Source organism: Ambystoma mexicanum, chromosome 6p (genome assembly GCF_040938575.1).
Source record: "Ambystoma mexicanum isolate Mex_15411 chromosome 6p, UKY_AmexF1_1, whole genome shotgun sequence".
NCBI classification, from domain to species: domain Eukaryota; kingdom Metazoa; phylum Chordata; class Amphibia; order Caudata; family Ambystomatidae; genus Ambystoma; species Ambystoma mexicanum.
Genome location: NC_090935.1, coordinates 275,749,743 through 275,768,985, shown reverse-complemented (window position 1 = coordinate 275,768,985; position 19,243 = coordinate 275,749,743). Strand labels below are relative to the sequence as shown.

General features: G+C 43.6%; 1 protein-coding gene across 5 annotated transcripts in view; it reads right to left on the bottom strand.

The window, feature by feature from the left end:
• Nucleotides 1–19,243, bottom strand: part of POLI (DNA polymerase iota) — a 668,492-nt gene that overhangs the window by 298,669 nt on the left and 350,580 nt on the right. For all 5 annotated transcript variants that reach the window (XM_069626995.1, XM_069626992.1, XM_069626991.1 and 2 more), the window contains one exon: nucleotides 14,848–14,981. In XM_069626995.1, the coding sequence (XP_069483096.1) occupies nucleotides 14,848–14,981 (134 nt within the window). The remainder of the gene's footprint in view (nucleotides 1–14,847; nucleotides 14,982–19,243) is intronic.

Below are 19,243 nucleotides of genomic sequence, written 5' to 3'. Positions count from 1 at the left end.
CAGGGTTGCTGCACATGTTCTGGGCTCGCCCAGAGGTGCATAGATTCTGGGAAGAAATAAAGATGAACATGGCCAGTGGGGGTGTGGTGCTGGACGTGGGGTCTGCTGGGGCATGCATGCTTGGGAATTTCCCCAGGCCACGTAATTTAAAGCATATCAACAAAATGAAGGACCTGGCATATGTCCTGGCCAAGCGCAGGATTGCAATGTGTTGGAAGGCAGCCCATAGGCCTAGAGTGGAGACATGGTGGGCGGACCTTCTGAGATGGGCGGAAGCTGAATCTGTGGTTTGGTTTGAGGCTGCCACCAGGGGAGGAGAAGAGAAAGCAGGCCCCCTGATGGCTTGGAGACAATTGTTGACCTCATTGGCTACACCCCACCAGGTCAGTCATGAAACAGAAGACTCGGATGAGTCAATAGGCACTGAGCTCCCCAAAAACGCTTCTGAAGATGACACTGATGTTACGGCTCGAGTTTGTGGGGAGGGAGGGGGGGGAACGGGAAATGTATAATATGTTGGTTTGTTATTGATTATGAACATCCTCAAAGTTGTAATGTTTAGTTTGTTGTTTAAAATAATAAAAACAAATTAAAAAAAAAAAAGATTGATGCAATAGAAATGTATGTGCCACTCATAAAACAAGATTCAGGTAAAGTAGCAAATTGAGTAACAGCACTTGAAACTTTGGCAGGAGAAGCAACTATGAATATCAAAATACTAGAGACTAAGCCGCCAGATAGCCTACAACAGATTAAACTGATTGAGTGAATAGTGGAGGATTCAGAGAGGACATCAGAGTTGTCAGATTACCGGCAGTAGAGGAAGGAAGAGACACTTCCAAACTACTGGAGAAAGATTTTGTCATAGGATCTGAGACGCTGTTCTCATTACTTTTGGTGGAAAGATGGCACAGAGTTCACGTGAAGCCACTGCCTGGTGTTCGACTGAGAGCCCTTATTGCCAGAATATTGTATTACCAAGACAAGGAAAATATCCAGAATTATTCATGGGCTGCTGGCAAAATAACACATGGAGCCAATTACTAATTTATGTACCCAGATTGCACGCAAGAGGTGACAAAGGCGCAAAGCACCTACCGGGAAGTCAAGAATATACTACAGAAGAACGCTGTAAAATATATACGGTTATATCCTTCCAAACTGAAAATAATACATAGGAATAACACCTGGTTCTTTGAAGACTCCAGGGAAGCAATGTACTGGGGAGAAGCACAGGGGATGCAAACAGAGAGAGAGACTAGAGCAAAATACCAAAGAATAGAACTTTACAGGACTTGTAAGCTGAAGGTGCAGTGGTAGAACAGTTTATGTAACTGTAGTCCGCTCATCCGTCAGGAACAACCATGCCTAGAGCCAGATGTGAGTCATCGGAGAAGCTTGTAGACATAATGAAAGCAGAAATGGGTGCCTGCAGAAGAGAGGGCTTATCTCTCTGCTATTGGTGAGGCTTCTTACGTTCTACGAGGGACATTGACTTTGAGGCATAAATGTTAGCTACCGAAGACTGTCCAGTTCCCCTCTTTGGGCCCTCCACCCTCAACCTCCCAAGAAGTCCCATTACCAGCTTCACCTCCTCAAAGGTACTCTTCCCTTCCTCACCTTCCCTCAGAAGCTCAATGTATCCAGGGCCCTGGTTCTCTCTAGGCTGGACTACTGCAACAGCCTCTTTCCCAATCTGCCTTCCACTTCTCTCCGCCCTCTGCAACTGATCCATAACAGGACTGCAAGACTTATCCTTGGCCTCAAGCCCAGGAACTGGATCTCTCCAGCCCTGAAATCTCTCCACTGGCTCCCGGTGGCTGCAATGATCAAGTTCAAGACCCTTTGTTATGTTATGTTACTCATATTTATAACGTGCAGATTCACCCAAAGGCATCTTGGCGCAAGGAAATTCACAGCAACACAACAGCAAACCAGGGACTAGCAAAAGAGCAGAGTTTTAAGTAGACAGCGAAAATGCAGATGTTCGTAGTCTGTCTCAGAGTTAGAGGAAGATGATTCCACCACTTACTGGCAGCCACCGAAAAGGCTCGACTGCCAATTCTTTGGAAGGGGAATCGGAGAACTATGAATGACCAAACAGTCGTTGCTGGACCGAAGATGCCTGCGGGGAACATAAGGTGTGAAGTTGTCACAGAGAAAATCAGCTTGGGAATAAGACTGATGGACAAGACATAGCGATTTAAACACAATTGTTTGTTTCACCGGCAGCCAGTGCAAAGGACACAGTACTGGGCTGATATGAGAACCATAGGGAGTGGCTGTGGCTATCCAGGGAGCCAGATTCTGAATTAACTGAAGACAGTGAATTAAGCCATAGGGCTGGGACAAATAAAGGGCATTACAATAGTCAAGCCTGCTAAAAATAATTGAAGCCACAACTGGAGGGTGAATGGGAACGCAGAAAACAGGCAGAACCCGCCCGAAGAACCCTCAGTTAAAAGTGACCGGTCTTACACACAGCACTGACCTGAGATGCCATGAATAAAGAAGCAGGTAGATAAAACCCAAGATTTTTCACTGCTGTCACCGGAATATGAAACTCACCCAGTGAAGATGGCCAGAAGGCCGAGCACTGCGGCAGGACCCAGAAGAGGTGCCCACCACCATGACCTCTGTCTTATCCATGTTGAGTTTGAGCCACATAGTGCTCATCCAATCTCCCACGGCGGCCAGGCAGTCACAGAGGCGAGACAACACCTCTCCCCAGTCCTGATCTAAATGGACCACAATCCGAGTGTCGTCTGCATAAGAGTAACACCTGAAGCCGTGAGAGCGGATGAGGTTAACCAATGGCTGCAGGTAGATGATAAATAACAACGGGGACAAGGCAGAGCCCTGGCGGACACCACAGGAAAGAAAGGAAAGATCCTGTATAGGTATGCCAGAGAGGACCAGGGTTCACACCACGCATTCACCATTCAGAGCACCCAGGGCCCAACAAAACCTCACCCAGCGTACGAATGGAGGACTCAGCCAAGGGCAAGTTAGAAAACTGTCCTTTATTTTCCATAACAGACAGGGATCATACAGGAATAAACAGAATTCTCCAGCAATCGCAGCTCCTGAGCCTGTATCAGGGGCTTTTGTTATGGTCTGAGATGACAAATCAGGGCTCTTCCCCAAAAAAAAGAGTATGCATGATTGGTGGTTGGGGTGGTATCAACTATAGCTGGCACATAGAGGAAATTTTACTGGCCCTCACATGCCAGGTGGCTTGCCTGAACCTTCCCCGGAAACTATCTATTACACTGATGCAGGGTCGCAGGATTACCATTGGCCCTTGCCCTCTGCCATTCACCCCTGGATTTGTGTTCCCTGATTGGCTGGAGCTTATCTCCCCAGGCCTGGGACCTAGCTCTGTTCTCATTGCTCCATGCACCTTCTCAAGGTGATGAGAAAAACTATGTGTCCCCATTGTTGCCATCAGTATAACACTTTGTCTTTGAGAGTGCCTGCAGGGTTGCAGCATTGTAAAACAACACATGTATTGTTCTGTGTCTGTTTCACTGGGAACTGCTCCTCTTCCCACCACGATTAAACAGCCATTGTTCGGCTCGGCTGCACCACATGGGTGAAGACTGCAAAATGTAGCTTTCTGGTCTGTAATTAGTGAGTATTTATTCTGCTGTTTTGCAGGTGGTATCTTGTCTCTGAGTTTAGGAATGCGCTGCTCGTCTCTGACCTTGGCTGTAAGCCCTGGCCTGGTGCTTCATGCAGCCTAATTCTGCTTTTCTTCGCCTCTCGTCCAGTGGCTTGTGACGTCATGTAATTCTACTATAGTTATGCTATAAGTCTATATTGTGCTATTCTTCTTATATGTTAGTAGTATGTTGGTTCTTCCAGGTTCCTTGTACGATCCTGTTGCTCCATATGGTTAGTTGCAATAAGCTGGTGCAAGCTTAGTCTGCATCTCTAGCTTTCTTGCGTTTCTGCATTTCTGCATTTGGCAAATGAAAAAATAATAAAGGCTTTCAGCGGTATTGTTAAATTTGACCTAATGCCAATTTGACCTATTCCCATTTGACTGCATCTTTTTGACCTAATTCGGTACACATTAATTAAAAAATAGTAGTGGGGTAAAGGAATAGGTTGAGGTGGGGGGAAGTTGGGGAATGGGGGTGTTGCGGGGCGTCTCCCTCACCAGTAGGTCAAGATAAATTAGGTCAAAGAAATTCGGTCAAATGGGCAGTAGGTCAAGATTCTTAGGTCAAACAACCCACATCCCTTTCGACAGTATGTATATAAATATCTTTCCTCCATCTACAGAATTGTGTAAGCATGTTCTTTTTGTGTGCATGTGTGTGTCAATGTAACTTCGTTCCGGGACTGTCATGGTGTCTCTAATGATATCAGCACAGTTAGATATTTGTCATTAGTCAATCATGTCATTGAGGCGCCTGGATCCATGATCAGTGTTGGGGCACCTGTATCCATGATGATATTAGCAGGATATGGTTTGAATGGTTGTCTGAAAGAATATCTGTTTGCATATGTAGCTGTCACTGCCTTCATGGGGGCTGTCCGAACAGTGACTGGCATCTTGCATCTCTGGCTCTTCGGGCTGTCATGTGCATGGGGGTCAAGAGGGGCATTCCAACGACCCTCTCATCAATACTGATTGGCCCCTGTCGATCAAAAAAGAAGTAAACCAAGCCAGGACAGGACCTGAGATGCCTATGGAGGCCAGGCGTGATAGGAGTATGGGGTTGTCGACAGTGTCGAAGGCCGCTAATAGATCTAGTAAAAATCAAGACCTCCACACCACCTCCGTCAACCAGCCTGACCATATCATCCATCACCTATACTAAAACACTCTCTGGGCCTCTCCTGGAGCAGGAACTAGACAAAGTGGTCAAGAACAGCAGAGAACTCAAGAAACCCAGAAAGAAGTGAAGATACCAACGCCTCAAGAAGTTTCATACAGAAGGGAAGCAAAGAAATAGGACGGAAGTTAGATAGACATCCAATGACGGCTTCTTTAAGAGAGGGCCTACAATGGCCTGCTTAAGTTCTTTAGGAACCAACCCTGAACTGCAAGAGAAGTTTACAGCATGAGCCACTAAAGGAATAATCTCAGGCAAAAGATCCTTAAGAATGAATAAGGTGATAGCATCAGACGGAGCTGCAGATTTTAGGTGGGAAATAGCCTTCCTCAGTAAAAAGCAGAAAGGTAGCCCAACCAGGAGTAGCTGGCTGGCTGCAACAGCCAGCCGCTAACCTAGGGCTAACCTGAGAGGGTTGGCTATGACCGCCTTTTCATTGTCCACAAGCTTTCTGGGGCTCGCACTATATCCGACGCTCTCTTCCAAAATACCTTCCATCTCGAGCCCTTCGCTCAACTACCTTCAACTCTCTAAGGGTCAGACGCTTCTCCAGGCAGAAAGTTGGGGGTAGATATCTCTCCTCCGCAAGTGCCTCCCTCTGGTATGGCCTCCCTCTCGAACTTGAGCCGGACCACCTGAAATTCTGGAAGCAGCTCAAAACCTTCCTTTTCTCCTCTACTTTCTCTCTCCCTCCCCTGGTGACCTTCCTGACCTACTTGTCTGCTGCACCAACTGGTTTCTGGTCTACCCTCAGAGTCTCACTCGGTACCAGGCTCTTTCTTGATCAGTCTCCCCTGCACTGCCTCTGGGCCTACCATACACTTAGGGGCTGTAACCTTTACAGTCTCTTGCCTCCTGACACTAGCCACGCTGCCCTCGTTGCACTTACTCAGGGCAATGCTGCCCTGTTTTCCCTTCCATTCCTTTTGCACTCCCCTTGGACCCCCCTTACTCCTGCACTTCTCGTACTCGCACGATCTGAATGTAAGATCATTTGTCTTGTCCTCCCTCTGTCTTCCCTTCTTGTTGCGTCTTGAAACACTTGTGTACAGCCACGTTATAAATGACATTTATCATATTTCAGAAGCTACTTGACATGTGAAACTATATTGTACATCTAGATATAGTGGTTATAAGGAAGGTAAGATGTGTGAGGTTGAGCTTACAAAAATGACTTGGTTAATATTGAAATTAGTACCAGCGATATGCATCATAAATACATAGATTAAACAGTATAATTAAGGCGTGTTGTTGTAGTGCTGAAGGCTCAGCGATTTTGGAATCCTGTTCTAAAGTTGTATCACGCCTGATGGCCATCCCATTCCCAGGGTCTTTTTAGAGTTCGCCAATGTAGGATCATTTAATGGAGTAACACAATGGTCTTCTGTTTACAAAAGAAGCTTTTCAAGGCATTGTACAGTGCTGAGTTTTTAACACTTTAATCTGCTGTAAGCTAGTTCTAGTTGTTTTGACTATGTGAGACAAAAGTCTGGGAAAGTATCTGTCCACAACTAGTGTAACCTTACCCTTACCCGTTAAGTGAGTACAGTTAACATCTCGTCGGCTGATTCCATGCGTCTTTGGTAAAAGAAAATTAAAGTACTTATGAGCATTCTAGCATGAATGAGCAACTATGGTATTTTTCAGAAAGTCAGTGTGTAGGTTTCAGTAAGACAATGTACTAATGTGAAAGGCTAGCTCAGAAGGTACACTCTACCATGGTATGCTTAGGAGTGTCTCAATTCTATGCTTAGTCCATATAGAGCATGGGATCAGGTTTTATGCACAGCCAAAATGTTGTTCCTCTAGGATAAGTGTTTATCTCGTGCCCAGAGCATAGAAAAGTGCCTCGCCGGTATAAATATATTAATTGGACATGGGTGAGTGTTGCCTCTCTAACTGCGTCATGTTGGGTAAAAGCAGATGGGAAAGTAGAGTGTCTTAGAGTGTGTCACTTCACCTAGTTACCATCATCTGTTGTCTGGTAACTGGCCTTTATTGTCAATTACCACCAGAGTGCCATAGAGTGACCAGAGCAGGAATATTTCCCCACATGGTTTACATACATTCCTTTACAGTTATGTCTTGTTCACTGGCATCGTTTTAATGCCCCACACTCTTAGGCCACAAATGACCTCCTGGTGAATCAATAAGTGTAATGGAGGGATATCTGTTACCTTGTGCTTGAATGTTTGAGACAGACTGAACAAGGCATGGAGAGATGTGGTTCTTGGACCCCTGGGCCTGTGAAAACTCTATGGATGCCAGTTGAAGCTGAGAAAGTGAACCTGTGAGGATGACATGTGGATGCTATTCCGAAATACATATAACTTGTATCCAAATGTAACTATTATGAAGAAATAAGAATCAACAACAAGATCCTGTTTTGTAACCTACCTCCAACTTGCACCTTTCACCTATGACATGACCATAAGATCTAAGCTTTCAGTTAGATGTCAGTTTTTAACATAAGTAAACAGGTTCTGACTCAAAGAATACAGATAATCATCACCTGCTGGTAATAAAGCCAAAAAAGCAGCGAAAGATGCCATGGCCTATACATGCGCGTTATAAATAACCAATTCCAATTACAATGGAAGGGTATAGATGGTTCTCATGGAGTGTCAGTAATGAAGTCAAAATCCTTAGAATGGTCAACAGAAGACAAACCAGAAGATACATCTTTGTCAATGCTATACCAGTAGCCTTATGAGCAATGTCGCAATTCTCAATTGCCTTCCACAATGCTTTTCATCATTACCATCATGATGAATAATCAAGAAGATCTATTTCAGGTTTAAGGTTGTTTCTTTCACAACGTCCATATAAATCTTAGTGTCTTGGTGCACAAAACTGATGAAAGAGAAGAAAATAAACAGCTGCTACAAAGGTCCCCTAACTGGATGCACCAAACACTGATTATATATCAATTCTGCACCAAAAGAAATATGAATTCAATCTCAAAACGTGGTTGAAGGACCAAACCTCTATTTTACCACCAGCGGGTGGGAAGTTTTGGTTAGGGCTCTTTCCAAGTAACGAAAAGTGACACGATTTTAGGAAAAAACTACTAATGGCAACCATGTACAGAAAGAGTAAATGTGTTTTATTTTCCAGCACTTTCAAGTGCACCCTTGCTCAGCCCCGAGTTTTTTCTTGCATTCTGGGAATTTTAGTCTTTGTTGTAAATTAAGGATTACATGTTCCACAATGCAAAGAGAAAAACAGGAGTTAGTGGGTGGCAAGAGCAGGTTATAGCCTTAGTTGAGTTCGCAACATTGTAAATCAAACTGAAAACATTTTTAAATAGAGTTCGGGGAATTTCGACACACCTTTCTAAGACACATTTGTTTATTTTACCACATTCCTCAATCTTTTTAAAAAAAATAAGACAGCGGTATTGCCACTAATTGGTTACATTTCCTTAACACTTTACCAAAAACGCATTTGTGAATGATTTACACTGTTTCTGTGTCTTCTGTATTGTAGTACATAAAAGAATTTTAAAGTTGGGAAGCTTTCTATCAAAAGATATCTATGTTCAATGTAGAGCTCCACATGGGTTCTCACAGGAGCCAATGTTCATTAACATCCATCTTCAACCTTTGATTAGTATTTTATTTAAATTCAATCTTTTATTTCATTCATAGCAGTCGATACCCAAATCTACCCAAGGGTTGAATACCCATCGGTATCTTTTGCAAATATTATCTGCTGTACCGAAGAGATAGCTCAATGAATGACATTGAATACAATACAACTTAAAAATACAAAAACTGATCTCATGTTGTTGGGTCCTAAATGGTTAATGAAAGATGAAATTGTTATCCCTATAACTCCACGCCTGTTTGGTATGACTTTAACTTATGCCACTAAGGTAAATACTCTAGCATGCTACTGGCAGTCGGACTTGGGCTGGGGTCAGCAAATTGGATCTACAGTGCAATCGGGTATATTATACGTTACGATTACTACGTTTGGCCCTGCCTTTTATTTCTCTGTTCGGATTTACTTGGTAGGCTAGCTTGTTAATTCAAAACTGGATTCTGCTAATGCCACACTACTCCAAAACAACAACTACAGCGATTACAATTAGACCAAAATATGTCTGTTATATGCCCTATAAGCAGTCTAAGTTCATCAGTTTCAGCTCTTCATACATAACTTCATTGGTTGCCAGTATGCCAAAGAATCTATTCCAAGGTACCTAGCGGATATGACCTCTTTTCTTCAACCAACAAAATCATTTTGATCTGTAGATAAAAAGCTGCTGCTAGTGCCTCTTTCCGGTCTATGGTCCATGACTATGGAACACTCTACCTTTGGATCTTAAAAACTTGACCTCTTTATTGGCATTCCGCAAAGTGCTTAAGACCTACCTTTTCCAGTAACCTATATCTCTCTCTCTCTGTGTTCCCTTTTTAAATCTATTGGTAAAGAGCTTCAGTAATTAGGACCTGCGCCTAGAGGCAGCTAATTCTGTCTCGCAGCACAATATAAAAAAAAAAATACAATATATAAGGGAAAAGTGTGGCTGGCAAAAATATTTAAATTGCTTGGCTTTCTAAATCTTTATTAATAAAAGTCAAAACTGTGTGGGTTTGTGGCTTGGCGAAGCGTTGTTCCTTATACAATTCCACATTGTTCCCTGCCTCATTGCCAATCTGCCCTCGGCTACAACATATGCCTGTAGGTGAAGTCAGGGCGAAGGCGGGGAAAAGTGGTTTGCTGTCGGCAGCTGTCTGCGGCGAGATCAGATTTGCAGCAATGCCATCTTGCTACCTTAGCGTTTCCCCAGTACATCCAGGCAAGTTATCTCCTGGTATTAGGTTTGACTTTATCAAAGTACTGGTCCTATCTTACATGAGTCTTACCATACCCAGCCTATTGACCCCAGAAAGCTCTCATTCTGATGTCAGACTCACAAGTACCCATACTAAAACCAATCTCATTTATCCCTCAGCTTCTATAAATACTGCTACCATCGACCTTGGAATGCAGGGTCCTTATCTAATATTTCCACCGCAGTTCTGGACATTTTTCTGAGATTCAATTTCCATTTCCCATGTATTACTGAAACATGGATTTTCCCTCATAACACAACCACTCCTGCTTCTTTGACTTCACCCCTGGCTTCTTTTGACCATGTCTCCCGTGCCGCTAGTCGCAGTGGTGGTACTGGCCTACTCTATGGGTTTTGGCTCTTGCATCTCTTCTATTCCTTCTCTAGTCATTATTCCTTCTTACTCTTCATTTGAATTCATCTACAAAGGTTTCATTACACCCATCCTGATTTCAGTCATTATTGTCTATCGTCTCCCTGGTCCAGTTGGCTCCTTTTGTGATGATATTGACCATCTATCTCCTATCTCACATTTTGCCTAGCCACACTCCTATTGTATTACTTGGTGACTTTAATCTCCATCTGTCCTCTACACACGCTACTATTCCCTTTCTCTCTATTCTTGATTCTCATTTTCTCTTACCTCTTGCAACTCCTGCATCTCACATATCAGGATCTTCTCTTGACTTAATCTTTATTTCAACTTTCACTGCTTCTTCAGTAACTGCCTTACCTTTCAGTGTCACTGAAAACTCCATGACTACCTCCTCTCCAGCAACATTTTTTCGTCTTGATTTACGAAATTTCGATTCTACGCTTTTTAATGCTACCTGTATTTCTGCTCTTCCACCTTTGCCTCTTTTTTGCGCCCTCAATGCTGACGAGGAGGCTTCTATTATTTCCTCATCTCTTTCATCTTCTTTAGATCAGCTCTATCCTCTGACTACTTTCCACCCCACTCGGAAACCCTCTCAACCTTCGTTGTCTCCTCACCTTCGTTGTATGTGTCCTTTTCTTCGTCGGCATGAAAGGTGTTGGCTTAAATCTAAATCAGCACCGGACCAATCTTACTTCTCTTACCATGCTCTGTATGATAATTGCTTACTCTCTGCTAAACATGCTTATTTTTCTGATTTATTACACACTCAATTTGCCCACCCTAAGCGTCTTTTTCAGACTTTTGCACAACTTCTTTCTCATCCCACCCCAGATTATTCTCTTAACTCAACACTGTCTACCTCTGGCTTTGCTCATTTTTTCTCTTTGGATGTTCTCTCTCTCCAACGTGATATTGAATCCTTGCTTCCATCCAACACATCACCTTCCTCTGCTCCTACTCCTCAAACTTCTATTTCTCACTTTGCCTCCGTTTCTGACGCTGATGTTCTTCTTCTACTATTTAAAGCTCACCATACGGCTTCTCCTACTGATCCACTTCCTTCAGCACTCATTCCTAAGGTCTATCCTCTGCTTATACCTTATCTTATTTCTTTAACATATGTCTCAGTACGTCCACTTTTCATACCTCATTTAAACACGCATTAAGAATTCCCATTTTCAGAAAAACCTACAGCTATCCCATTGATCAGCTTTAATTGCCATCCTATTTCTCTTCTCTCTTATCTTTCTAAACTCTTAGAGCATCTTGTCCACACTCACATTTCTGTTTTTGTCAATGATTCTTCTCTACTTCCTCAATTTCAATCTGGCTTACGTCCTCATCACTCTACTGAAACTGCATTGATATCTGTTCTAAACTCTTTCGGCTCGCTACTCCAAGCACTCTTCTTTTCTTATTCTCTTAGATCTTTCTGCTACTTCTGACATGGTGGATCACTCTTTACGCCTGACATCACTTTCATCATTTGGCATTCAAGGTCTGTCCTGTCCTGGTTCAAGTCTTACCTCTCTAACCAAACTTTTTCAGTCTCTTGGGCAGGCAAGTTCTCCCCACCCTTTTCGCTTGACCACGGGGTGCCCCAAGGGTCAGTTCTAGGTCTCTTCCTTTTTTCTTTATACACTTCACATCTTGCTGCTATTATCTCTTCTTTCGGTCTAATAAACCATTTCTACGTTGACGACACGCAAATATTTATTTCTTTTTCCTCTGATATCCACTGCACTCTTTCAGCTTGTCTTGTGGCTTTTAAGTCTTGGATGTCTTCTCATCTAATCACTCTTAATTCTGGGAAAACTGAGGTTCTGTTCTTTCCTGCTAACACCATTTCCCCTCATCCTCCGCCTTCATTTCTGTCCTTACAATTTAAACTACAGCTCGCAACCTTGGTTTTCACTTTGACTCAAATCTTTCCTTCTTTCACCATATCTCTTACCTCGCCTTCTTGCCGTTTCCACCTTTACAACATAAGTAAAGCGCCCATTCCTCAAGTTTCAAACGTCCAAACTTTTAATCTCCTCTCTAATTTTCTTTCGACTATTCTACTGTTCTTCCAACTTTTTTGGTCTTCCCAGGCCTCGCCTAACCCCTCTAAACTCAGTTTTTAATTCTTCAATTTGTCTATTATGTCTTCTTTCCTACCGCGATTATATCTCCTCGTCTCTTGCAACACTTCATTGGCTACCTTTTCACTCTCAAATTAAGTTAAATTTTCTTTGCCTTGTCTTTAAATCTCTTTATGGTCTTGTTCCCAACTATTTTATTGAACTCACATCTTTCTATACTCCATCTCACTCTCTGAGGTCTTCTGCACATTTTAGACTTTGGGTTCCTCGCCCACCCTGTGCTCAGTCTCGTTTCCGATCTTTTTAACTTCTTGCTCCTCTCCATTGGAATGCTGTTCCAATTTCTCTCCGCTCTATTACTGTCTACTCTGTCTTCTGTGGTTCTCTCAAAACACACTTACTTCTACACCCTTGAATGATTGTAATCTGGCCTCAACTGCCTACCCAATTTTATTGTACCGTGTTCTAATTTTTATTGTACAGCGTTTGGCTTCATGCACTTTATAAAAGACCAATAAAATACAAATACTGTTTCACCAATCTGCACCAAATTGAGCAGAGCTATCTGTTAGGACCCTCTTGACATTACTGGCTACATGGCATTTGGAACCCCACCCCTTTTCCTGGATTCCAGCACCTTCACACATGAGACAGCTGCCTGAAATTGGCGAAACATCAATGTGGTCGTAGGAGGACCGGTCTCAACACGAGGAACAAAACTCAAGGTCTCAAACCATGTTTCAAAACCCTAGGATGAACAGTTTCCCAGATATTTGCACCGCAATGCACTGCAACAAACTGCACTATGCCAGGGTGAGGTGACAGGTGGGGAGAGAGCACAGAAGGTCCCAGTATGCAACAGCACACCAACTCTGGCATCCCCCTCAACGTCTGCTCTGGGGTATGTCAGCCACATGTGCCCATTCTCAGTGCAGTTTACTTCACAGTGCAAAGTACATCAAGTCATAAGCAAATAGGAACAGCGACCTACAGGATCATTGATTTTCAACAACTGATGAGTGTTATCAAGTCTGTCTACAGAACCCGTACAACTGGAACGTTTTTGCTAGTAAGAAATACATTGGAGAATAAATACAATTCCCCCAGTTTAGAGTATTCAGTTTCACGGTTTGCCTATTACAGACATTGGAATGCACATTTTTACCTTTGGTTTTTGACCCAAACATATTGGCTTTTTAAAATAAATGTATTTGTTATTTTTTTTGTACAACTTTTGGCTTCCCCCACCCCCACAAATTTGGGCAGCTTCTAGAAATATAACAACAACTATCTCTCTAACTATCTCTCTGCTCTTATTAACCCACCCAAAGGCTCAGCCGTATTTCTTGCAGGACTCAAAGTGCCATGATTCATAATACATTTCATGATTGCAATGCCTGGCATAGGATCCGATTCCCAGAGTACTACATGCAGGTACATGATGATGCTGGATGTTAGACGGCAATACCTGGAAAATGGTGCAAGTACATGGGGACATGATGGCAATGCTGATAAACTGCTTATGCATCAGCCACAGCTATTGACATTAATACAAAAAAGGTAGCAGGTGCCCCTCTCTAGAAAGAACATGGCATGATAACCCGTTCAGTGGTTTTTACCCACTTTGAGAGTGTGCAGCAATCGCTTTTTGCTCACTGTACTTTTCACAAAGTAAGAAAACCTATTTGCATATCAGTCTTTGTCCGCCCACATGGGCAGTGCAGCACCGAAATGCCGGGCAAACCTCCATCGAACAAGAGTACCAATAGCAACCCCAGACACGTTTTTCAGCCGTGTTGGGACTCTACACTGTGGTGGAGGTGTGCCACTCTGAGCACAGTGAGCAGGGGGTCCACGTCGGGGTTCCCCCAGGTAACTTAAGGTGATCATCCCCCAGTTCCTTGCAAAAATACAAAAAAGGTAGCAGGCGCCCCTCTCTAGAAAGAACTTGGCATGATAACCTGTTCAGTGGTTTTTACCCACTTTGAGAGTTTGGCTATTGGCATTGTTAATGTGAGCCTTCAAGTGAATAATGTTGCATGTATCTTTGGCACCTCCTAAATCACCAATAAAATAGAAAATACAATAAAATGCTTGTTTAACATGCAGGCATCAAAGTACTATTAAAAATGCTAACCATATACATTGATAAAAACAATTTCAGAACAACTGCATATGACAAGATTACGAATATAGTTGAAACAAAAATGTGTTGAGAAACATATTGCAGAATGAAGTGCAAATAATGGCAAAAGAGAAGCATGCGTAATTGTTTCCAAGATATCATTAAAGACAAGGTCAGCTGGCACCCGAGCAATGACGCGTTGTGGCAGAGGACCAAAGAAGTGTACCCAAGAATGCAAACTTCAGATTATGTCAAAATCCCAGGTGCAGGAGTCCAACCTGGTCATTTTGGAACATATCAGGTAAACAAATAGAATACCAGCATCTAATTCAGAAAAACATGTGTTCCAAAAAGCAAATTTCAAGTACAAATGGCTGAAATAGAAACTTTGCTCCTGCCAACTTTGCAGTTGTAGGAAAGGCCGCCTTCAACCTCCTTTAGTTAGGTCGGTGAGTCTGCAGTCGAGCACATAATGCTCTTATAACAGCAAATAAGACCACACTTTCCTGCTTCATCAGGCTCATCACCGTTGCTGGCCTTTGACTAGAAATCCTGCATGGCCCCATTACCTGCAGTAAGCTTTGGTATGATGTGCAATGGAACAGGGCACTGGCGGCTTTCCCGGTTAAACCACTTGTTAGTAGGTGAAAACTGACGGATAGTAAGTCGTATTGTATGAGGCTTCCTTCCATCCTTGTAGACTCTGCACAAATCAGAGACAAAAATAGAGCGTAAAATAAAATCTATGCTGCCTGTACTTTCTGACACCCCTCATCTTTACTGGGCTTGAAAGTTACCAGAAAAAATGCATTTAGTGGAATACAATATGAAAACAACAAAATAAACTGTGTCACTGTCTTTCTGAAGTGATTAACGGAACACACTGAATTTTACATTCAATACATGTTAAGTTGGTAATCATGCACACACTCTTTGTGTGAAAGGTTTTTATATAGTGCTATAGCATGCTACACAATACGAATAAGTACTTTACTCAACATAGTGACTTGTGCTCCTAATGCACATTCAGTCCTATTTCTCCAATATTAATTGGTTATCCATATCAGAAGAGGATTGGTGTGTGCTCTGCAGAACATGAGAGAAAGAATGCACTGCTTTGAGAGAACCGTAACAAGTTAGTGAGAAACTTAATGTTGATTCAAATGAGAGCCTTTTTCGTCTACATTTACTGGACTTTCATACATCCAGGCTAGGTGGGGAAAGGAGCTTGAGGATAAAGGGGACGTTAGTAACTATGGTGTGTAATTTGTACTTATTCTATGTCCAGTCCCGATTTCCACATAATGGTGGGAGATTAATCAAGCAAGCAATTCATTAGAGGGGGAGGCAGATACCCAAGACAAAGTGAAAGGTCATTCCAATTTGCATTTATTTCCAGCCTAATTAAGTGCTGCATGCTACTTATTATTATTATTATTATTACTGGCGGCCACACAGCATGAATGTCAAAATAGAGGAAAAATTGGAGCAGCACGGAGGAGGTTAGATGTGGAAGAGAAAGGTCTTGTGGGACTTCCGATATCGACTGGGAAAGCCCTCCAAACCTTAGTGACGAGTTAAAAGAAGATTATTCTGCACTTAGAAAATGTTATCAATTTTGGAATCCAGCATTGCTTGGTTGAATAGTTCTACATGGAGTGCTCAAGTGAATTTTGAGATTAAACCTGCAAACGTGCAACTCACCCGGCGGCTACTATGTACGGAATCTTGAAGGCTTGGCGTAAGGGAGATCCAGAGTTGATGACTGTTTGGGCCGAAGAGCTAGGTGAAGTGATTGGTCAGAGTTGCTGGCAACGATGCTGTGGTAATGTGCAGCTGATGAGCATGATCTGGGGCGTAAGGGCATGGCAAACCAAGCTCCTTTTTAGGAGTTATTGGACACCGGTACGCATGTTTAAGAGGCATCTTCTGGAAAGCGACTTATGTTGGAAGTGCAAAGAAGCAAGGGGCACTCTCAGTCATCTGATCTGGTTTTGCCAAAAAACTAAATCATTCTTGGAAGGGGTCTGTAAAAGATTGGATCTAGTCTTGTGTTGTACAGTTCCAATGGCTGCAGCCCTTTTGGTGCTTGGAGACATGTCTCTGTTGGAGGATCAATTCATTAAAAAAAATATGGCTCCTCCGAGCTTGTATGATGGCCAAAAAGATGATTTTAAGGTCCTGGAAATCGTCTGCCTCTATCTGCATTGACAATGGGGTGGAAGAATTACTCACCGTTTCCACCTATGAAAAGGCGATCTACAAACAAGCAGGGGATATTGATACATTTCTGGACATATGGGGGAGCTTCCTTAATGCCTATGGTTAATGTGTCTGAATCACAGCATATACTAATCTGTTCTCTCATAATTATATGTTGTTATTCTATTTTATTTATAGCACTCGACATTACAAGTAAGGGCAAGCATGAGGCCGCGGCCAGCAGTCACAATGAAATACAAATATTTGTTGTACAGCAACAATGATCATGTAAAATAGACATTGCATCTGGTCACATAAAGAGCATACAAATAAACAGCAATCCGTATACTATTCAAGTGGAGCTGTTAATGGAAGAGGACGACTCAGACGCTCCATCGACATCACTGGCTGATATAGAAGAGAGGTAAGAGCGGAACAGGGACCAGACATTTCTGGGTTTGGACATCAGGGTTAGCTGAGTCACCCAAGCCTCCTCAGTATCTGAGGCCCAGGTCACGGCAGCCAACCACTGTGAATGTGTGGGGGCCCAGGGTCTGAGCCAGCATAGTAGGATACAATGAGTTACAAGAAGCATGCAGAGATCGGCCAATTTCCTGGAGTCCCGGCCCAGACCGGTGAAATAATGGAATAGACATCCTAGTGGGGACGGAGTGATATCATGGTCTAGGATGTTAGACATTGTAGAGCAAATCTCCCCCCATAACTGGGCGAGGGATGGGCAGGACCAGAGCATATGGATGTAAGTCGCCTCTGCGAAGCCGCACCTGGGGGAGTAATCCGGTGACATGCGGTGCAATCTGATTGGGGTTTAGTGGAATCTGTGTAAGATTTTGAATTGAATACGTTTAAAGTGAGAATTAAATTACACCTTGTGAGTGCGAGCACAAATACGTTTCCAGCATTGATCAGTGATGTCGATCCCCAGGTCCTCTGCCCGAGATCGTTTGAGTTTGTCAAAAAGCAGAGTGGATTTGGATTGTAGTAGAGCATATAGCCTGGAGATCTTCCCCTTAAAGGTACTAGCATTCATGAGTTCGGCAAGAATAGGATCATCAGGGGGTATGGTAGGAAAGCTGGGGTAGCTTCTCTTGAGGAACCGGCGGAGGCCAGAGTATTGAAGCCAGATAGGTGACCCCAGTCGTAGAGCGTCGGTTAAGTCCGCCTACTCCAGAAAGTTATTTTGATCAAAAACATCGCAAACCGGATTCTGCCAAGAGGCGCGCCACAGGGTACGGAATGGAGGGGGCGCCCAGGAGGAAGTTCCAAAGCCGTAGACAGCCGTGAAAGGGGTGAGACCCCTTAGACAGCGCCCAGATTTTGGATAAAGCCAGGAACATGGTGCTTAACGGATCCAAAGGACTGTAACCAGAATTTGGGGGGGGGGAGTGGACTAGGGATCGGATGTCACGCCCACCAACCGCCTGCTGTTCTAGCCTAACATGTGGTGGAGGATTTGCTGTATTAAACCAGTGGGACGCGAATTGCGCCTGGGCAACGATCAAGTATTTCTCAAAGTTGGGGGCTCCGAAGCAACCACTATCCTTCGGGGTAGCTAGTGTGTCTAGTTTGAGGCGAACATCCCCTGAGTGCCATAGGAACGTGTTAATAGTGCGATTTAGTGATCGGAAAAATTCACTACCAGTCCAGAGAGGGAGGTTGAGGAAACGGTAAAGGAGTTGCAGGAGCACAATCATTTTTAAGACACCAAACCTGCCAGCCAGGGATAACGGAAGCTTGGCACATCCCGAACATTTCTTAGTGAGCGTAGTCAAATAATTCTGAAAATTAGACTCAAATACCAGTTCGGATTGTCAGGCAATGATTGCCCGAGGTAGGTGAATTCAGATTGTGCCCAGGTGAACCCTAAGAGGTCAGGTGGAGGAGAGATAGCGTCGGTGAGGGAAAAAAGTGTGGATTTGGAGCAGTTTACTGTGAGTCCGGATATCCGTCCAAAGTGAACATCTTCTAGGATAGGGGCGAGGTTGTGTTCCGGTGATCGAATAAACAATAATGAGTCATCTGCGTATAAAGAAACAATGTCCGGTGTACCCAGCAATCTCAGACCCCGATGCGAGTGAGCCTGTCGTATCCTGTCTGCTAAGGGTTCAATGGCTATGGCAAAGATCAAGTGGGGGGGAGAACGGACAACCCTGTCTAGTGCCTCTGGCTATGGGGAAGGGTGGCGAGCATCTGTCCTCAGTACAGACTCTGGCTATCGGATCAGAGTATAATAATTTAACCCACGACAGAAAGCAGGGGCCGAAATTACATTTGGCAAGCACCCACCAGAGATTGTCCCATGAAACAGAATCAAAAGCTTCCCGCATATCCAGGGCTGCTGCTACTGCTCGAGTGTTGGGGTCAATTCTACTAATGATGTTAAATAGTCATTGTAGGTTAAGACTTGTGGATCTACCAGGGATGAATCCGGACTGATCCGAATGAATAATGTGGGACATGTAGGGGGTCAGACGTAGGGCTAAGATCTTAGCATAAATCTTAACATCGCAATTAATGATGGAAAGAGGGCGCTATGATCCGCACTGGGTAGGGGGTTTGCCCGGTTTTAGGAGGACCATTATAACGGCCTCACAGAGGGAGGGTAGCATACCCACCTCAGAGGCCTCCACCCAGAGTGTCAGAAGGTGGGGGGGGACTAGCAGTGATTTAAATGGTTTATAAAATTCAATAGGGAGGCGTCACGACCCTCAGCCCTGACCCCCACTGGCAAGTCCACAAGCC